This window comes from Mastacembelus armatus, chromosome 5 (genome assembly GCF_900324485.2).
Source record: "Mastacembelus armatus chromosome 5, fMasArm1.2, whole genome shotgun sequence".
NCBI classification, from domain to species: domain Eukaryota; kingdom Metazoa; phylum Chordata; class Actinopteri; order Synbranchiformes; family Mastacembelidae; genus Mastacembelus; species Mastacembelus armatus.
Window position 1 is genome coordinate 1029226 of NC_046637.1, and position 20775 is coordinate 1050000.

A 20775-nucleotide genomic window follows, 5' to 3' on the forward strand; every position below is an offset into this window, starting at 1 on the left:
TTGCCCAGCTTCTAACTGTAGAATTTAATCTCTGCTGTGGGGAACAGTCGACCCGTCCTCTCCAAATCCTCCTGGCTGTCTCTCTGTTGTACTGGAGACGCAGCCTCTCAGCCTGCAGTCACCAGTTATTAAATAAAGTGCAGGTGCTTTAAAATCATATTAAAACAACAGAAACTGTCTCCTTTAGTATAAAAACAGACTATGGGATATAATGTGGTTCATATTTCTTAACCATAATACCAGAGATCTTCAGTGAATCCAGGTCCAGTCTCCATGTCCTGAGCTGAAACCTCCTATGTCAGCTACGTCCTCCAGTACAGTAACATCTGTCCACATCTGTTTTGGGGCTACAACAGTAAAATGTTGAAAGCAGCCCAGTGTTGGATTTCCTGTACCTGCCAAATGCAAGTGATGTGTTATTAGTGAATGTTAAATCGTCGGATTGAAATGTAGAAAGTGAAAAAAATCATTCAGCTCTGCTTGACACCTGAACGAAGCGATGGTGGAAATTCATGCACAGGATTGAGGATCTGTCTCCTAATCTCACTCCCAGAGCCACCAGCCGTATAATTTCATGCCCTGAAAATAAATTTCACTGGAGAATATAACTAAAGTTTAATTTGAGCCAAAACAAAAACTAAAAGGGGCAGAAAAGCTCCACAGTTCACAGCAGTGAAAGTCATTTGATAAATTGATGATCTAAAGCTTAAGGTTTTTGATGCAGTGAATGAACCATGTTCCAGTGAATTAGTTGTAGCACTGATCCTATTATGAAGTGAACTCTCTTGGTCACCTTAATCTGGGCGGTCGCTGTACTCAGTTCACCTTTGGATGAGACGACTGGCGACCAGGTCACAAAGGTGCAGAGCAGTGAAGGGAGGAGAAATTTTGCATATGGAAATAATCAAGGTGAAGGAAATGTCAAAAAATGGGACCCGCTTTCTGGACTGAAACGGGTGTTTGTCTGCTTTTTGCTGGTTCCTGGTCTACTGTGACTGGTTTAGATTTGAATCAGCCTCGTATCATCCAGGTGGAGAGACAAAGAGCCAGAATGAGTAAGAAAAGCAGCCAGAGCGTTCAGAGCTATTGATCTGAGCAAACACAATCTGCTGTTTCCTCCTGCGAGATAGAACAAGCTGCTGACCTTGGAATAGCACCATTAACTGTGATGAGAAACAAGCTGAAACAAACAGAAAATAACCAAGACAGTGATCCGTTGGTAGCGAGGCACAGGTGGAGTGGACCTGAGACACCACTCAAAGTAACGTAGAGCGTCGGAGGAAACGACAGGTTAGTCCTGGCTGAGCTGGATGAAATCGGTGTTCGTCAGAACCAGAAGCAAAGTCTTAAAGAACAAAACCTGATTTAACTGTTTACATGCTGCATCTACAGCTCAGCATCTGGACTGATGCAGTTACTGTCTCTCTCACTGCAGGTTTCGGTTTGTCCAGGTACATTGTCCTGATCGTTTCCGTCAGGTGTGTTTTGTCTGAGGCTGATGGAGCCGCAGTGTGATCAACATCGCACATTACTCACTTGTGAGGGCCCTCGTTGTGAAACAGGTACATTCCTCCTCCGCTCTGATCCAGAGTCTGGTCTGACTGGACTCTGAGCAGGGAAATCTTAAGGTTGTCCACTGTCCGGCCGGTTTGAGGGAAGGTCTCAGAGAACTCGGTTGTATAACCTGGTTAAATGGATTTGATGTGTATGTGTGGAATTAGACGTTCACTGTACTTTTTACTCAACTTCCAAATCCTACAAGTTTTATTTTTCTAACAGGTTAACACTGTATGTGACCGTTTGGCAATCTAAATGGATAAATATCATATTATTATTATTATATTCTACACCTGACCTTCATATTAAACATCTAAAGCTTGAAGTATCTTATGCAGCTACACTAACAAGACATTATTTCCATGTTTTCTTCAGCTTGTGACTCCGACCTCGATACTTTTAAAAGTTGGGCTTTGAAAACATCAGAGCAAAAGAAAAAAAATTGATTTGTGCAATTATTATTTTTCTGACTAAGTAAAGCTGGTGCTTAACAGACCACAGAGGTTAAACAGCAGTTTGCAAAGAGTCACCTCACACACACACACACACACACACACACACACACGAGATAAAGTGCATAAATGTTGCTGCCTCACTTATACACAGGCATTTTGCTTATTGATTCTGAGGAGAATCTGTGTGTGTGTGTGTGTGTGTGTGTCTGAGGATTGTGTTTAGCACCTCATGTATTTTAGCTTTGCATCTGTAATTTGCTGCCCCGCCCTCCAGCCATCTGCTCTAAGCCGGAGCTGATTGGTTTTTAATGTTTCTGCTGTTGTCGGTCAATATCAGCAGCTAACCAACTCTGGCGGCGAACGACCGCCGCTGTCCGACGTGAGCATGTGCAGCTCGATTGGTTACTGACCTGTAAACGCCTCGTCTTCCTCACCGGTCGATGTCAGCAGTTCAGGCTGCCGAGGCACTTGGACCTGTACCGTGTTTTATTGGTTTTATTGGGATGTGCCTGCTGCTTCCTGTGGTGGCCAGTCTGCTGTAAGTGGTGCCTGTCACGAGTCTCCATGGCAGGTACAGACGTGTGACAGAAACGCCAGCTCCCGAGCGAACTGACACCGAAGAGGCATTGATCAAATGTGCCGTCAGTCAGCATCACTCTGTGCCTGTCACACTTGCACAAAGACGAGTGTTTGTTTCTTATTGCTCTGAACAGTTGTGCATTAAAATGTTTGTATGGCCGACCAAACACTGGCAAGTGACATTGGTTTGAACAAACTTGTAGCAGGTTTGGTTTCACTTTCCCACTGTGTTTAAAAACTGGGACAGGTGAGACAGACGTGTGTCGCTGAAAAGGCAACACTGACAAAGGTGCTTGTCCGATGGCTGAATACCGTCCCTGTCACTTTCTTATTAAATGGACACCTCGGCATGTGGACTAGTGAAGTCAGGGATCGAACCACCGATTCTCTGGTCCGTGCCCAACCGGCTCTGCCTCCTGAGCCACATCCACCTCTCATGGTCTCGTTTTGAGTCTTTGCTGGACTTTTAAAACTGTCACCTGCTGATGAACAGGGCGACTTGTTCTATTTCAGATTCCCAAATGATCCCATTCTCCGAATCTTTCAGGTGGAAATTCCAAAATTGCCTTGGGCTTAAGGGGTGGATTCGGTGGGCTACAATCATCTGCATTTATGAAATGTGAATGATAGATGAGTACTCACCAGGAAGGGCCCAGCAACAAAATGTACGTGCAGCTGAATTCTCTCGGTGTCGGTGTCTCTTCAGCCCAAGCAGCCACTTCGCAGACATTTATAGAAGCAGCTGCTCTTCCAGTCTGACTCCACTTGTTATGAACCGCTCTTTAACACTTTGCCTCATTATGAAAAGTATTTAATAACAATAAAACCAGCCCATTTAGTCTTTAGGTCTACTGTGCACTAAACTATTCATGGATATTATTATCAGGCGCAGCTGAAAGCTCATTTAGCATGGGCATGTATTTAACTGACACCTTATTATTTCTCTCATTATGCAGGAGTAGCTTTGTTAATTTGTTTGCTGGGAGCCCAATATGTTTTCTGAGTCAGCTCTTGCGGGTGTTATTGGTGTCAGCAGCACAAATCTTCCTTTTATTTAAGCTGATTACTGAGGCTGGTTCCTTTTTCTGCTTCATTAACCTTGAAAGTGCCATGTAAACATTATTATTTCCCCAGTAAGACGCAGAGGGAGCTGAATCGTTGCCCAAATACATCATAAGAGGAATTTGCTTTGTGAGCATGGGGCATTTATTTTGACCTTCAATAGGAAATAATTATTGTTTCTTTGATGCTGGAGTTCACATTTAGTTTATGGGCACATCCACTGTTCTCAAACTAGGTTCTTCATATTGTGTTTCTGAGTATCACCCGTGTTTAAAAGTCTCTATCGACACGACGAGAGGATGTTTCCAGGGATAAAGACGACTTTTTAGGCCCCACCTGGAGCTGTCGCCTGAAACTACTGAGAACAGCTTCTGGGGAAAATGCAGCCCCCGACCTTCTACCTGGGTCTGCCGGTTGATTTCATCAGATGACTGAGATCAGGATCTGACAACAGAAAACATTTAGTGTCAGCTCGAACATTTGTAATGAGGAGACGACCAGCAGTCACATCACAAAAACATCTGTTGATAGAGATTTAAAACTGGGGAGAGAACGAATCTTAATTAAAATTAAGTGGTGCACAGTTTATTAAATTTAATGCATAGATGTGGGGTTTCTTTGAAGTGTCCATTTTTGTTGCAAGATTTAAAGACCTTATTAAAGTTTCTGCTACACAGTGAACCTTCGGGGGTCTCCTGCTCCTGCCTGGAGTTAAAAAGTCCAACCAGGAATCACAACAGCCCTTTGGGTGCTTTAGTATTTTTGTTGTTGTGATTTTTTTGGTAGCTTTTTATGAGAACTGTCAAGTGCTGAAACCTGGTATCAGATTTGTGGTTAGATTTATATTTTTTAATTCTTTTATAAATAATATAAGAATGACTCTGGCTTGGCCCTGAGCGTTCAGGATGCGATCACCGTCTAACACCGAGTTCATGTGGGGAAGGGAAGGCAAGGGAAGGGAGTGCAGGCTGGGCCCAGAACAGCTTCTTGTTTTGTTGTTTGTGCTGGGTCCAGTATGGAAACTGTGTAGTTCAACAGTCGACACCTAGACGCTGCTATGAAGGAGCACTTAATTACCCGGGGGTCTCGGGAATCATTGATGAGCTGCATCCAATTCCGACCAGCCAATACTCAGGAAAAGGAATCAATAACGTGAGCCAAGACCGAATGTCAGTTTATTGTTAGGCTCTTTTAAGCTGCTTGTGTTGAGATGATGTCCAACTTTCTCTTCTTTTGTTAAATACAAATAGAAAACAAGCTTTTTTGTTCCACAATGTTTGAAGTGATCCCTAGCAGGCTGTGGGTGCAGGGTATCAGACGGTAGATGTGAGGGTCCTCAGAAGCTTCGACATCTACAAACTACTAGAAAAACAGTGAAAGCCTGTTGTCTGTTCACGTCTGTGCTGTTTGTAATTAGCCTCGTTCAGCCCAGGCTTTCACTGCGTGTAACAAACAGCAGATGTTAGAATATAAAGTCAGACGTGACCCAGAGTGGACGGTTCTGTGTCTTTTTCAGTCTGTCCTGTTTGCTCTTATGTTACAGTGAAGTGAACACTGAGCTTTTCAGACCTGGCTCTCTAATAGACTCTCTCCATTCGCCTCTAATGGTGTCCTGCTCTCTGACACTGAGCTGTAGAAGTGCATTACCAGCTCTGTGTGTGTGTGTGTGTGTGTGTGTGTGTGTGTGCGTGCGTGTGTGCGTGTGTGTGTGTGTGTGCGCGCGCACTAAGGTCCTGACGGTGTGTGTGTTTTCGGTCAGACAGACAGAAGGCCTGCTGTCCCCAGAGACTTCATTAAAGCTCAGAGGGCGAAACACACACAGGTACACACTTAAACTCTGATATCTAGAAAGGCCAGAGGATGCACGTGCACACACACACTCATACACACGTCTACACAGGTTTGTGCACGTTGGAGCACTCACTTTGACGTGCACGCTCAACATGAGTCAAATGTCTGAAATAAGGCATCAGAGAACCTAGGGAGCCCAGGACCAGCAGACACTTTTACTTCCGTGAGGACTTTTAGTGACAGAGCCCAGCCCTTTACACTAACCTCAGACTAACCTCAGACTAACCTTAGACTAACCTCAGGATAATCTTAGACTAACGTAAAACTAACCTTAGACTAACCTCAGGATAATCTTAGACTAACCTCAGGATAATCTTAGACTAACGTAAAACTAACCTTAGACTAACCTCAGGATAATCTTAGACTAACCTCAGGATAACCTTAGACTAACCTCAGGATAATCTTAGACTAACGTAAAACTAACCTTAGACTAACCTCAGGATAATCTTAGACTAACGTAAAACTAACCTTAGACTAACCTCAGGATAATCTTAGACTAACCTAAAACTAACCTTAGACTAACCTCAGGATAATCTTAGACTAACCTAAAACTAACCTTAGACTAACCTCAGGATAATCTTAGACTAACCTAAAACTAACCTCAGGATAATCTTAGACTAACCTCAGGATAATCTTAGACTAACCTTAGACTAACCTCAGGATAATCTTAGACTAACCTAAAACTAACCTTAGACTAACTTTAGACTAACTATACACTAACCTTACTCATCACAGTGTTTACCTCCAGCCTGAGCCCAAACCAGGTCTGAACCTGTGGGCAGACCTTTGAAGGTGTGAGGACCAGCTGAGATGTCCTCACAACAATAGCAGCGAAGTGAGATTTTCCCTCCCACACACACACACACACAGTGCTGGGTCATGCTCATAGCAGTCATACAGCGAAGGCCTCGAATTCCTGTCTGCTTTGTCAGTTTGCCGCTGTCGTCCTTTAGTCTCGTCGTCTCCCTCTCCCTGCAGTTGTCCTGTGTTAAACAGCTGCGTGTCCTCTGCAGCGTCAGACACGCACCACGCCTTAGGCTGCAGCACGCACACACACACACACACACACACACACACATCACTTCCATTCGGGTAACTCTCCCCTGGAGCTTCTCTGTGAATACCTCAGTGCAGATTACTGTTTTGTTTCACTTTGGGCTGCCTGGGCAGCTGGAACAGCAATTTGTTTGTGTTTATTAGTCCAAGAGAAGAAGCTGAAAGTTGAAAATGGACAAAGTTGTGGTGTGTCTGTCTGTTGGGGACTAGTGTGGGGCCAAACAGGAAGACAGCTTGACTATGATGAAGGAATAAAACTGCAGCTTTTACTTGTTGAAAACACTTGTACAGCAGTAGCTGCGGCACAGATCCCACTGTGAGGACAGGCGGCCTGGTCAGATCTTAACTGGGCAGGACTGGTCAGTGGTTCCTGGTGGATCAGTTTTCTACTAAAAATCTTTAGTTTGGGATCTTTGATCAGACAAAACCTGACATTTAATGACATGTCAGAAATGTATCAGGTATTTTTCACATAGACTCTTCTACTTTTCCTTCCAGAAATGTTGAGAGAACAGTAATACGTTTAGATTTGACTCGTTGATGTTTCTCCTGTGGTCTGGGCCTGAGGACCTGTAGAACGTCTGTACAGATTCTGCCGAGCAGAAAATGCATCCAATGAATATTACATGAAATAAAATAAGCCGCAGTACAAATAAACAGAAAGGATTTTACACGACCAAAGGTTTTCAAAGAATTACCTCAGCCCACTGTTGAACACTAGAAGCTGTAGAAACACATTTTCTCCTGAAGGTTAGCAGTTTATTTGATCTGTGGGACAGGAATTTATTTGGCCTTTTCATTTTTACCAACGTCTGAATGAATGAAACATTCAAGGGCATGTCACATGCCTGAAATGCTTCCTCTTCAAAAAACAGCCTGCCTGTAAACATTTAGTCTTTCATACTCACAGATTCTCACACTCTCTGCTTCATTTGCTGTTTCCGCCTGTGGGGGCAGAATATACGGGTGAGATCACTTGAAATGTCTGATGTGCTTGAGATTCGTGACGTTCGAGAAGGGGAAGCGTCGCTTTACTTCAGATAAATCAAAGGAAGCTGCACAGAGTAGCTAACATGCTCACACTGCTACCAGTCTCACCTGTTTGTACAATTATGGTGTGTGTGTGTGTGTGTGTGTGTGTGTGTGTGTGTGTGTGTTGTGAGAAAGCAGAAATTGTGCTGGAATAAGTGGAGAACCTGTCGTGGTCTGGACGGGGGATCGGAGCAGACATCAGCTCAAACTGAGCAGCGTTAATGTTCTTAATGCCCCGTGACTTGGAGAGAGAGGTGAAAAATCCTACAACACCCAGGATGCATTGCGCCCGGTGCATCCCAGTGTCCCGTCCATTGTAGTTCAGTTTAACACCAACTTCCTCCTGACGAGAGACGAGCTGTAACGGACGAGCTTTGGATTTTCTGCTGATCATTGAGGAAGCTTTTAGTCCTCGTGGTGTCCAGGTGTCGGAATAATTGATTAATGGATTAGTCAAAGTGATCGACACTGGAAAACATTTATTCTCGGCAACACGGCGAAGAAAAAGTGACTTTATTTTACCCACCTGTGACTAATCGAATGATGGACTTGAACTGGCCTGGTTACCAAACCTCAGAAAATGGTTATAACGCCTGTCGCTACCTGTTTGTCTGATAATGAAACTGTCTCACGTCTTTTCTGTTTTTTTACTGTGCTCCATATAAACTGAATGTCATGTGATGTTGCAGGGAGAATCTGTGAGTGTGAGAGAATAAAAATAATAAAAATAATAATGTTATCATATCCAAGCAGCATTCCTACTGGATATAATAACATTTACTCCAACAAAGACAGACGTGTAATATTATTACAGATTCACTGCAAAGCTGATTCGTCCCTCAGTTAAAATGTGTTTTGGTAATGGGTGGTTGTGTGGGACGGTCTGACCGCTCGTGTTTCTCGCCCTGCAGGTGTTCCAGTGATGTCGGCGCAGCCTCGGCTCTGAGCAGGTACAGGTGAGTAAACTGTTACAGCTCTGCCCTCCGCAGGCTCCTCCCACCTGCCCAGGTGATCCAAAACACTGCAGTGTTGATACGTTAGCCTGTGAGTGTTTTCAAGCGGGCCCTCCAATCAGAGTTTCAGTCGACATCGGTTATTGACGGTGGTCGGGTGAACACATGATGAGTAGTTGTTGAACGTGGCGTCTTCAGCTTTGGGGATTTCTCTCGTGTGATCATCATTTTACGATTGTCAACAAGAAATCGGATCCACTGCCTCTGACTTGACGACGTGTTTTGAGGGCTAAGCCAGGTTAGAGCTGGGGTCGGGTTAGTCCAGACCCAGTTGGTTTATTAGGAACCCCCGTGTCGGACCCAGTCGGTTTATTAGGAACCCCCGTGTCGGACCCAGTCGGTTTATTAGGAACCCCCGTGTCGGACCCAGTCGGTTTATTAGGAACCCCTGTGTTGGACCCAGTCGGTGTGCCTCAGTTTGCTGTGGTCAGTTTTGGACTATTCTGCTCTTGGAGCCAAAATGTCTTGGTCCGCTCTTCTCTTCCTCCTGTAGACGTGTGAACTCTTGTTCTTCTCTTTTTGTTTTTCCTGCTTTGCGTCTCTGAATTTGTGTCTCAGCCAGCCGTTTCCCATCTAGCGTATCTTTCATCTCTGGTTTTATTTCTCTCTGATCCTCTCCCTCTCTCCGTCTTTCCTTTAAATCAGCTGTACTGTTTTGTTCTTTCTCTCCAATTAGTGTGTGAAATGCAGAACCTCAAATAAGCTTCTGTGTCTCCATATGAAGAGGCAGTGGAAGCAGAAATCAGATGGATTCGGGTCGTCGGTGCACTGAGCTCACTCAGCCGCAGGAACCGTTGTGTTTTCTATTTTAATGCCTTTTTTTAAGAACCGCTCTTGACCTAATACAGATAAACAGATAGGACTGATTCTAATAAAGATATTAACTGATCAAAATGGGACTGAATTGAGTCCTATAGTGTTGGACTTGGTGTTATTGCATTGGGAAGATGACAGGCAGTAAAATCTGCTTTGTCTCACTGAAACATTTTTTTACCCTTAAAGATAAAAGGCGCTGGAGATGTGCGGGCCGGGATTAGCTTTGCAAAGGGCAGTGCAGAGCAGACTTCTAGCTTAGCTTTTGATAAGACATGCATCGTAAATGAGCCTTTTTTTCCCCTTCGAGCTGCTGTTTTCCCAGCTGCTGCGTTAAACATATTCCTGACATTTTCTGCATCTCGTCCCTTTGCTCCGCTGGATTAATTCAGAGGCATCACCTGGAATGTCTGTGAGGAGGTGTGAGGTCGAGTGAGGGAGCGAGGGACCAATATGAGCTCATTTCCTGCAGGCATAACCACAGTGTGACCTGTGTGACCCGCAGACGCTGTGGAGTGTGTGTGTGATCGTGAATATGTGAGTGCTCGTCTTTCTCAAGCCGCTTCTCTTTTTCTCGGTTTCTCCATTTGCAGCATCAGGATGTTTTTGTCGAGGGATGTTGGTCCAGTCTCAGTTCTGGTCCCGTCTGATCCCAAACTGAAGTTGGCGTTTTCTTGTTTTTATTGAAATGTATTTGAGCAACAGTTGGATGGATGTCCAAGCATTTTGTTATCAAATTATTTCTTGTTTTTGTGTCCTTGTAAAACTAGTGACATCAGCCTCAGCTGTGTTTGTGTTTGTAGCCGTGTTTTTCTGTGGCCAGACGTCGTCGGTCTGAATCTGACATGTTCTGTGTTTAGCGTCAGTCTCCTTATGGCCAGATGACGTTAGATAATGAGAGCTCTGTCCGTCTCGCTCTGTTTGGTGCTGTTACAGGAAAGAAAGGGGTCAGCCCGTTCCCTCCCCACAACACATTTCACTTTGCTTCACATCACTGACAGTTCAAGAGCAGAGGTCAGACAAACGTAGAACAAGACTCACCGGGTCTGACAGGTTTGATTCCCAGCAGGACCAACCAGACTCACACCAACATACGTACGTGCTCTTACACCCAGTGAGGTCATTTTATTTTAGAGTCTTTCCTGCACTGACGCTTCGAGTGTTTTGTTCCTTTGACAGCGTGCCGATGTGGGAAAGAGATTTCTGTTGGCTCTCTGCTGAACTGCCACACCTGGTTCTAACCTTCAGCGGCCAGTTCAGATGGCCTGTGAAAATCCCCCTGATATTCACAGCCTGATTGAACAGATGACTGAGAGCGACGTGGAGCATTTGAATCAAGTGCACAGTTCATCTCGTCGTGACGTGGTGGCTTTAATGCAACACAACAGTTTGACACAATGAGCAGATTGTCAGAAGGATGAGTCAGAAACGTGTCAGACCTCACTGCACGTTTCTAACATGTGCATCAACACAGAGACAGAAAGCTGCCAGCGACGTGCACGGATGTATATTTAATGGGTCCTGTGCTGGATGATGTTGCATTTTACTGGAGCAAACATTGAGCCAGGTTCAGCTTATTGTTCTGTCAGAGCCATTTGCAGTTTGCAGGGCTCTCGCTGTAATGAGTGCAGCCTGTGTGTGTACTCGTTGTTGTTAATACTCAGGCACTTTCACTTAAGTAGGATGTGAAAGCAGGACTTCAGTGGAGTATTTTCACAGTGTGGTACTGCTACTGAGTTCTACTTCTAAATGTATTCAGCATCTTCACTGCCCTGTGTCGTACAGGGATAGAGGAGATACATATGGGAGTGTTTGTTTACATGCAGCACAGTTGCCTTATATGCTGATTGTAGGAACATTGATTACACTAATGATCAGAAGTTAGAAACACACAGCTCTTCATGAGCAGGGAGGGCTCATCAGTCTAAGTAACAGTAACAGATAAGAGTCGAGAAGAATATAAATATGTTCTGGCCTGAGGACTTCCCTCACAGCTTGACTGGGTTTTCTTCCTGTTCCTCCCTTAAGGCTCCAGTGCTTGTTTGTCTTGATTAAAACTTATGGATCAGCAGTTAAACACAGTTTTTAGTTTCCATGTGGACTCATGATGAAGCAGCTGATAGCTAATGCTAAAAACCACAAAAGGAATAACAACAGAACGCCGGTTCCAAATGAGAGCGAGCGTAAAAAAAAAACCAAGAGAAATGAATTAACCGTTTTTAAATGTCTTGTGATTAATGAATGTGCAGCCAATCAGGTTAATGGATCCAGTTATCTGTGGTTGTGTCAGGATCCCAGTTGGATAATAATGACTGCTCTGGTTTTGTGGAGCATCTAATTCAATAAAGAGTCCATTACTTCCTTTCCCAGAAGCCCCCCCCCCCCACCCGTCGCCGCCCGTGTTTCGCCTCCATCTCATCAGCTGCTTCCTTTGTTTGTTGTCCGGTCACTCTCAAAGTCAGAAAACACATGAAGTTTGGTAATTCAGTGTATTTTAATATTTTTCCTTTCATTAACCTGCATCTTCTGCTCCACTGATCGTTTTCAAGCACTGCAGTAACAATCAGAGCCAGTGGTCTGACAGTGAAGTCCTGATGTTTGTGTCCTGTTGATCAGCTGAGGCTGCTGCTGCTCACTGCCCTGAATGTCCAACATCAGCACAACATCTGTCTAATACAGAGCGTTTTAAACGTGAACCTCAGGGAGCAGAGTTCAGCCTGGTCTGAGCACGGAGCTCTGAAGAAAGATCCCTGCACCCACCTGTCCCCCGAATCACAACCGTCCTCCACTGAGAGTAGGAACTGTGGTTGGAGCACGTTGGTTAGTCGGGTTGAACAGTTAGTTCAACACACTTTTGAGGTGTCAGACTGAAAATCCTCCCTGTAGGGTTCTTATGTTCTATCATTTGTCAAAGCTGCAGACAACTTTGATTTGAAAGTGCTAATGTTTGTGTTTCACAGGCTCCTCCCTTCCGCTCAACATGCTGCTCCGTCTCGATTGTCCTGTCGTTCTTTCTTTCTCTTCTCGTTTGCTTTGTCTCCCTGCACTCAGCTCTGCCCCGCCCTCCTCTCTCCCTCGCTGTAATGCGATTTACATTTCCCAGCAGCCAGTGGGCTCATAAGCATAGTGAAACAGAGAGATGATGCCCATGCACTCAGAGATGAGAGAAGTGGCTCTTAGCAGCAAAGATAGCAAACATGGCTGAATGGGGCTTGATTTTCATGGAGAGAGACAGAGCAGGGGAGGGCGGTTAGCAGAGCAGCACAAATACAACGAGAGAGTGAGAGGAAGGTGTGTGTGTGTGTGTGTGTGTGTGTGTGTGTGTGTGTGTTGACAAATCATTTATGTAATTGGATTTGTTTGACAACATGAAGGTTATGAGGGTTCGTATCAGACAGGAGGGAAACACAATCTCTGCTCCAGTAAAATCAGCTTCACCTGAGATTTTGCTCTTATGTGGAGTGTCCAACACTGTCCTTTGGTGGCTGCTGACCTGGTGTATGGGCAGCCTGCAACCAGTCGGCAATGGAGCTGCAGCCTGCAACCAGTCGGCAATGGAGCTGCAGGCTGCAACCAGTCGGCAATGGAGCTGCAGGCTGAACAGAGAATGAAAACTGCAGCAGCACACAGCAAATGTTAATGCTTCACTTTTTAGTGACTTAATGTTTGTTACTGAGCTCATATCCTGGACTGCTTCGTGTTCAGAGGTGTTCCTGATATTCTGCCAAGACAAAAAAATCTGGATTTGTCTGCTGTTTAACCACCTGAATGTTCTTTACTCATAGATGTATATGAATTAGAGAGAAGTCCCTCAGCTGCAGCTTCACTCCACTTGTCTGCCACAATGAAACTCTCACTCCCTTGATATGTGGCAAGAAGGAGGATTATAATGACACGACTGTCCTCAAATATTTCTCAGCCTGATTTCAAAGACTTGGAACCTCAAAAAGAATAGTTATGGTGAAGTTAAAAAAAAATACCACAAGAATTTTTTGAAGGAATAAAACTTTAATAGCGTGGATTGGCTCAGACTTTAGGCACTTCACAAATATGAAAATATTTATTGGACGATAATAAAATCATGATGTTTTGGTTTCGTGACCTTCACACAGACTCTCCTCCAGTCAGGCAGAGGTGTGATGATTTATATATGGCAGCAGAATAAATCATTTGGTGTCGTCAAATGAGGAAACGCTGCAGCTCTCAGAGCCATGGCGGGGCCAGGGAGAGGGGGTTACATCACTACCTGTCATGTGACCTTACACATGGACACACACACGTCATACACACACTCAAACATCACATGTAGCTGTAGATTCGTGTTTAGCTAAAGCATCTGTCTGAGTCAGTTAAACAGCCAGTGGGTCTGTAAAAACCTGATCCTTGGTGGTCTGATGTGTTCATGGACTGTTTTCCAGGCCTGGTCACAACCTTTGGCCCTTGCTTTAAAATCTCTTGCAGTAGGTTTCAGGGAGAAGCAATAATAAGAAAGTTGACCAAGCTTCTGTCGTTTGTTTATGTGTCCAGTGTTTGGAGCAGGGACGTCTCCCAGCAAGTCCAACCTCCAAAGGTTCATCTGAGTGACGTCTGATCAGTGGACATTAGACGAAGACAGGAGAGCACACAGCTGTTCTTCAGTATCTTAGACACTGGGATATTGTAGGACATGAACAATGTGGTCATTAAGTCCATCTGAGGTTAAAGCATGACAGGAGGAAGATGGTTGTTGAGGACATTAGGAGGCAGGAAGAGGCTGAACTGGGAAAGTGTAGAAAGAAAGACACTAAGTTGGACAGATGGTGGGACATGGGGACAGGTAGGATTAGATCTATATTAGGTGCATAAATGGGTAGGTGAGGACCCAAAGTGTCCTTTGTGTTCAGGGGTAGCTTCACTGCAACTCGTCCTCTCAGGGTGTAAAACTAGCTTGATACACCTGGAGACATAACCAAGTGCTGAAGTGTCTATTGGCAGGTAAACCACAACAACAAGAAGAACAATCAGGGAGGGATCTTTGACAGGAAGGCAGCAGCTTTGAACAGGCATAAATTAGGACAGCTACATTCAGGACAGACTGCGAACTGAGGTGGATTTAGGAAGTCGGCTCTTAGTGCCTCAGGAGATAGTCGGTACCAATCTAGGACCAGATCTTGTGCTGTGGTCAGAAACAGAGAGGACTGTGTTGGGATTTAGTCCAAAGGAATCTCTGAGAGAGTCTCAAACTAAATGTGTCCAATAGTAGTAATGTAGGGCAGAACCCTCCAGTGCCATCGGACAACCGGTCCCTTTGGTACCTTATCTGAGACCTTTATCACAGTGACAGTCAGACTGGTACACATCCTCTCCAATAGCAGCAGGTAGGGAAGAGAGGGGCAGGAAGCAACACTGGACACAATGTGTGACCAGGTTTAGGATAGGTAAGGGTTGGTGAGGGGTCGGGTCAGAAGGCCCTGAAGATTTATGACGACATGGTCTGGTCTCTGTGAGACCACATGGGTCATGACAGGGCATCTAGACAGGCAGCTTCTTCTTGGCACAGTTCACCGTGGATCTTGGTAACATCTCGTGCACGTGGCTCACACTTCAGTTCAGTCTGTGCATGGTGGCAGTTTAGGAGTCATGTCACTTACACGTGGATGCAAAGGATTGTGGTCAGTGTGTAAGACCTCGCGTTAAGAGGGTAATACCTTAATCCCTCTGTCGCTCTCACTTGATCTTATCGGCTGATGGAAAATGTAAAACGTTCTGTGTGAAATTATTTTTAGTTTTAATTTAGTTTTTAGCTGTTTGTGTTGATTATCCACAGGACACAGGTTGGAGTTGGATTAAACACAAACGTTGTCAGCTTTATAAATGATACTGGTGTATAAACTTTAATCAGCGCACATCAGAGAAACACAGATGAGTTAGGCCCATTAGATCCCACTGTGTCAGAAGTGGAGATAATTACTGAAGATACTGTGTGTTAGTGTAAACCTCCACACTGTGCTGGAGAGAACCAGAAACACAGATAAAAGACACACGTTCCTGCTGAGAGCAACGTGCCTTTAACTGAAGGACACACTTGGGATTTACAGCACTCGTACTGGAGGGGTCTGCGTGTTTCATGGAAATGCTGGTTACGTCTGAGCAAACCGGACCTCCAGTTAACATAAACCACTGACAGCAGGGACGGTGAGTTTGCATGTGGCATTGCATGTTTTTGCAGCCAGACACCCCCAGCAGCTGCCTGCACTGATAAAACCCTGTGTATCTGAGGCGACGGCGGGTTAGACAGCAGGGATTCACAGTCTAATTAGGAAAGAGAAAATGAGACAAACCTGAATAAAGTCTGCGGCCGAGATGAACATCTTCCTCTCTAATTGAGACCCTGCAGATTTGCTCTATTTTCCCAAATAACATCTTTCCAAAGCACAGGAATCACAGAAATCACACACTTAGACCTGGGAAGTCTCCTCACCAGCACCAGGCACAGAAAACACATTTCCACTTTACTGACAACTGCCATGATCTGTGGGACCAGACCACAGACCAGACGGCCCGTTTCATTATCGCAGAGCAGAATCCGGTGATTCAGGATTCGGAAAGAGCAGATAAACCTGTACAGCAGCAGATTAAGTTCCTCAACAATTAGACACCAGAAACAACGAAGTAGAAGCTTCTGACCCCCCACAATAGACAATAATTAACAATGGACTTCCCCAGGATTGTGTTGTGTTGTATGTGAGTCTGTAGCAGATGTGATTCAGAGGCTTTAGTCCACAGCAGGTGATATGCATATCTTGTTATGGTATTCAAATATTCCCTGGTTGGCAGAGAATGACATTTGAATGAAGTCTGACTGTCGGCCTGTTTTCATGTAGTGGCCTGAGAGACGGTAAAAATGTCATCACGTGTCTTTTATCATCTTTTCTTTCTGGGTCTGTGTTTGAGTCTCTGTCCCTTGGTCTTCTAAAGACCACATCTTTGCATAAATTACCTCGTTTATGAAGTAATACGTAAAACAGACTTTTGTTGGTCTGGATGTGAATTTGCTGCTGTGCTCAGAATCGCAGCCTGAGGCCTGATCTTTCCACTGGCTCTGCAATTGTTCCTCCGCTGTTTGTCCTCTCGCCCACAGGTTTCCTCAGGACCACGATAAATTCCCTGCTTGCTGGTAATTCATATACAGCATGTTTGTATGAGTTTGTGCATAGTGCACAATGTATAAATACAGGACGTGCACAGGAAACTTCTATCGTACATTTAGGGAAACTGGATCAATAAAAATAGGAATTTATTAAAGTTCAGGTCAGTAAATGCATCATGTGAAACACTTACCTGTTTTCTGGTATTGTTTTTATTTTATATTTTACAGAATTGTCTTTATAACTGAGAAAAGTGTGTCTATAACCAAAGTGCATATACTGTATGTACAACACTGCATATACTTTAGTATTTTGTTCTGAATGTTGTGTTATTCATGTATCTACCAATCCAGATGTACACACTGTTGTTCTGAGACCATCGTGTAGCTGTTGCATTTATACGTGTGTGAATGTTCAAATGAACTCACCTTCTCACAACAGGAAGTTGAATCAGCCAATCAGCATGCAGCACTCGTACAGTAGAGTGTGATGAGCTGAGCTGAGTCTTGCTGGTCTTACTGGTGTCCTGGTGAAAAGGGCCATTTAAATGGATTGCATTAGATTCTAAACAGAAGCAGGACACTTCTGAACATTTGCATCTTCGCCACGATAGACTGTGAGCTGAGCTGTGTTCAGTTTGCTGCCTCGTGTCGTGTCTTTTTGCACGTCTGCATGTTGTTGTTGTTCATTCACCTTTAAAAGCAACTCAAAGAGGATTCAGGCTGTTTTTCCCCAAACTGTCCTCGAAGCTGCTCGGTTGAATTTAAAAATAGTGTCGGTGTTTAATGGCTGTGTGCTACCAGCACTGAAAATACCTCGGCGATATGTGACGGTGGCTTCATTTTCCTTCCTTTACTCGGACTCGCATCCTTTCCTGAAATCCTAGTGCACGTTAGCAGAGAAATTAAGCCATTTCTCACACGGTCCCGTGAATGGCACGGCGCTCTGTTCAGCTCACAATTACAGGCCAGGACAAATGTATGCACCCTCATGGTTGTGTTGTGTTGCGATTTATGACTAAGCCTTGCAGTCTGTCGCACGGCTCTGAAATATGACACTGCTACCATGGAAAACCTGGTATCGGTCGCCTAAAGCAATCAGAGAAAAAGGCTTATTTGCAGTTGCTCAGAGGATTTGGACCAGTTTTCGTGATCTGGTGGTTGTGCCCATGACTGAAACACGTCCCAGATAATTTAAAGATCTGATCCAAAGAAAGACATTAACAAAAGAGTTTCAGGTGAGCGTGAACCTCAGAAACAAACATATTTATATCCTTTTTGTTTGGTCTTAAGTTCAGCTTCAGACACAGTTTCATCTCATCTCTCATACTGTTTCCACTTAGTGTGTGTGCTGTAGTGTGTGTGTGTGTGTGTGTGCTGTGATTGTGTGTGTGTGTGTGTGTGTGTAAGCATAAGCATCTCTCTGTCCGGACGCTCAGTCACATGTGTGTTTTAAACGCGATGTCACTGTGAGTCTGAGTCTTTCCTGAGTGTGTGTGTGTGTGTGTGTGTGTGTGTGTGTGTGTGTGTGTGTGTGTGTGTGTGTCTGTTGTGTAAGCCTGGCTGTGTGTAAGTGTTTTTGGCAGGCCTGGCTGTGTGTGCAGGCAGCACATGTTTTCTGCTCTATTTGTGTCCGACTTGTGTGTGTGTGTGTGTTTGCTGTGTATGCAAACCCAGTGTGTGTGTGTGTGTGTGTGTGTGTGTCTGCTCACATTCTTCATGCTTTATGCTTCTGCTTAAACACAAGCAGGGTGTGTACATGCATCTGAGGATGTTGTGTGTGTGTGTTTCTGTTGTTGTCTATGTGTGTGCCTCTGTGTGTGTGTGCACGTGTTCCTTGTAGTAATGATTAAATATGACATGGCCACTATTGTCACTCTCGTGTCTCACACACACACACACACACACAAAAGTATGTTCACAAAAATACACATGGACTACACAAACACAGGAATCAACACACATACACCAACACACTTCACTTCACACACACACACACACACAGGATGTAAATGTTAAATGCACTATGGAAATAACTTCAGCCTCAGAGAATTGATTTGCAGGGACCAGAAATCTGACTGGACACCAGCCCTGAACGTTCGTCACTCGCTCTCTATTATGTAGGAACCAGTTCGTGCTTACGAGCGACGTCTATGTAAATTTCAGTCTGAACAGAAAAGTGCATGTGCCTTCATTGCTCATTACTCCGTACCGTAAGTCGCGTTTTCAGTGTTTAACGTTACTCGACATGGGTGAATGAATTTCGTACTGCACTCCTGCTTGTTGTTATGCCGAACAGCCGACATGGATGTTTTTACTCAGTCCTGTGTTCTGTTTAGCTGCAGAGACTCCTCCATGGCCTCCTGTTGGAAACCACTACTGGCTTCTTCTAAGGGTTGAAGTACCAGACTGTGCAGATCCTTAGCTCGTTCCCTTTTCACTTTCCCTGGTTTTCTGTTCATTGTGTGATATTAGTTAGTTAACGAATCTGACCGTGACGCCAGGAATAGGAATCAGACTGAACTGTGAGATAACCACAGGTTACAGACTGACAGCTCGGCCTACTGTACTGTAGTTGTTGTGAGACCAGGTGATTTTCCACTGACATTGTTGGGATGCTCACATTCAGTTAGGGTCCTACCTCCTTTGAGCCCGGTTTGGTTCAGGCTGTCTGATTTTGTCCTTAAAGCAATATAATCACTGAGTACATCAGTATAAGCAATAGACCTGAAGCTGTGGAAAATATAACAAACTGTAGTTTTAAAGAGGCAGGCTCTTTATTTTTAGAGCCCTGCTCCAAACCAAAGCCAGTGAGAAGCTGCATTCAGGCCTCATGTTAATGTAATAGCATCCAGTAGCATCAGTACTGATTCAGACTGAGCCATTTCAGGCTGCAGATCAAACCGCTGGCCCCGACCACAGCTGCACCTGGAAGTGAACCATGAGCACTGGACGCCATCAGGGACGGGGAACCTTATCTTCCTTGTAGCAGCTCCCTACTTACAGTTTCTATTTTAAGGTTCGTGTTACCATCCGACCATTTTGGCTCTTCATGTACACTGCTGTGGCATTAGCGTCCTGGCTTCACTGTCTATTACAGTGTTAGCATCCTAGCATTAGCCTGTCCTGGTAATTACAGTGATTATGGAGAGCAGTGGTGGGGTGGAGGAGACTTATGGCAGAAAATGACCTCCCTCTTTCTTTCCCCTGCTCTCTGATCCTCAGTATGTCAGAGTTTAAGTCAAAAGGAATCAGAAACTCAAATCCTCTTTTAATCTTTTCTCGCTCAGGCTCTCTGCGGCTCACACACTCTCACTCTGTCGCTCACAGCTCCTCTTCCCGCTAAAGCTTCTGTTTTTAAATGGGGTTTGGTGTCACCCTCACACCCACCCACACACACATACATATACACACATACATACATACATACATACACACACACACCCACACACACACACACACGTACACATACATATACACACACACACACACACACACCATAGATAGGCAGTGATGTCAGCCCTCCTCTCTTGCACACACACGCACACACACACACACACAAACAAATACACTAGTAGTGATGTCACTTTCTCTTTTTCCCGGTTATCCTCCCCTGCCATGACATCATCGTCTGATACCGTTATTTACAGCGCACACACACACTGCACAGAGATACCCACACACAAACACACACTTTGGTGCATGTAAACACACCCGTGCATGCACATGCCCACACAGAAACACACACTCCAAGGAACACACACTCACTATTTTGTGCACAGTAACACAGCACACCCACACATAAACACAAACTGAAATGCACACACACACACACAGTTTTACACTGACACACATTCATAGTCGGGGTTACAGGCACAAACTATTTAGAACCAAAGTGAAACGTTCAGGTTCTGTAGAAAAAGAAAACTTCATTCAAAATTACACTAAAAAGGTGAGTCCATGATAAGTTGTGTTGAATGTCTGTAATAACAGTAGGACAGATGAGCGCCCGTGGTTAGTTCACGTGTCTGTAATAACAGCAGGACAGTCGAGCGCCCGTGGTTAGTTCACGTGTCTGTAATAACAGCAGGACAGTCGTGCGCCCGTGATTAGTTCACGTGTCTGTAATAACAGCAGGACAGTAGAGCGCAGCGCCCGTGGTTAGTTTACGTGTCTGTAATAACAGCAGGACAGTCGCACCCATGGTTAGTTTACGTGTCTGTAATAACAG

General features: G+C 44.6%; 1 protein-coding gene across 7 annotated transcripts in view; it reads left to right on the forward strand.

Annotated features, from left to right (window-relative positions):
- Window positions 1-20775, forward strand: part of pcbp4 (poly(rC) binding protein 4) — a 201842-nt gene that overhangs the window by 129719 nt on the left and 51348 nt on the right. For 6 of the 7 annotated variants that reach the window (XM_026307433.2, XM_026307436.2, XM_026307437.1 and 3 more), the window contains exon 5: window positions 8504-8548. In XM_026307433.2, the coding sequence (XP_026163218.1) occupies window positions 8504-8548 (45 nt within the window). The remainder of the gene's footprint in view (window positions 1-8503; window positions 8549-20775) is intronic. The other variant, XM_026307435.2, reaches the window with a different exon arrangement.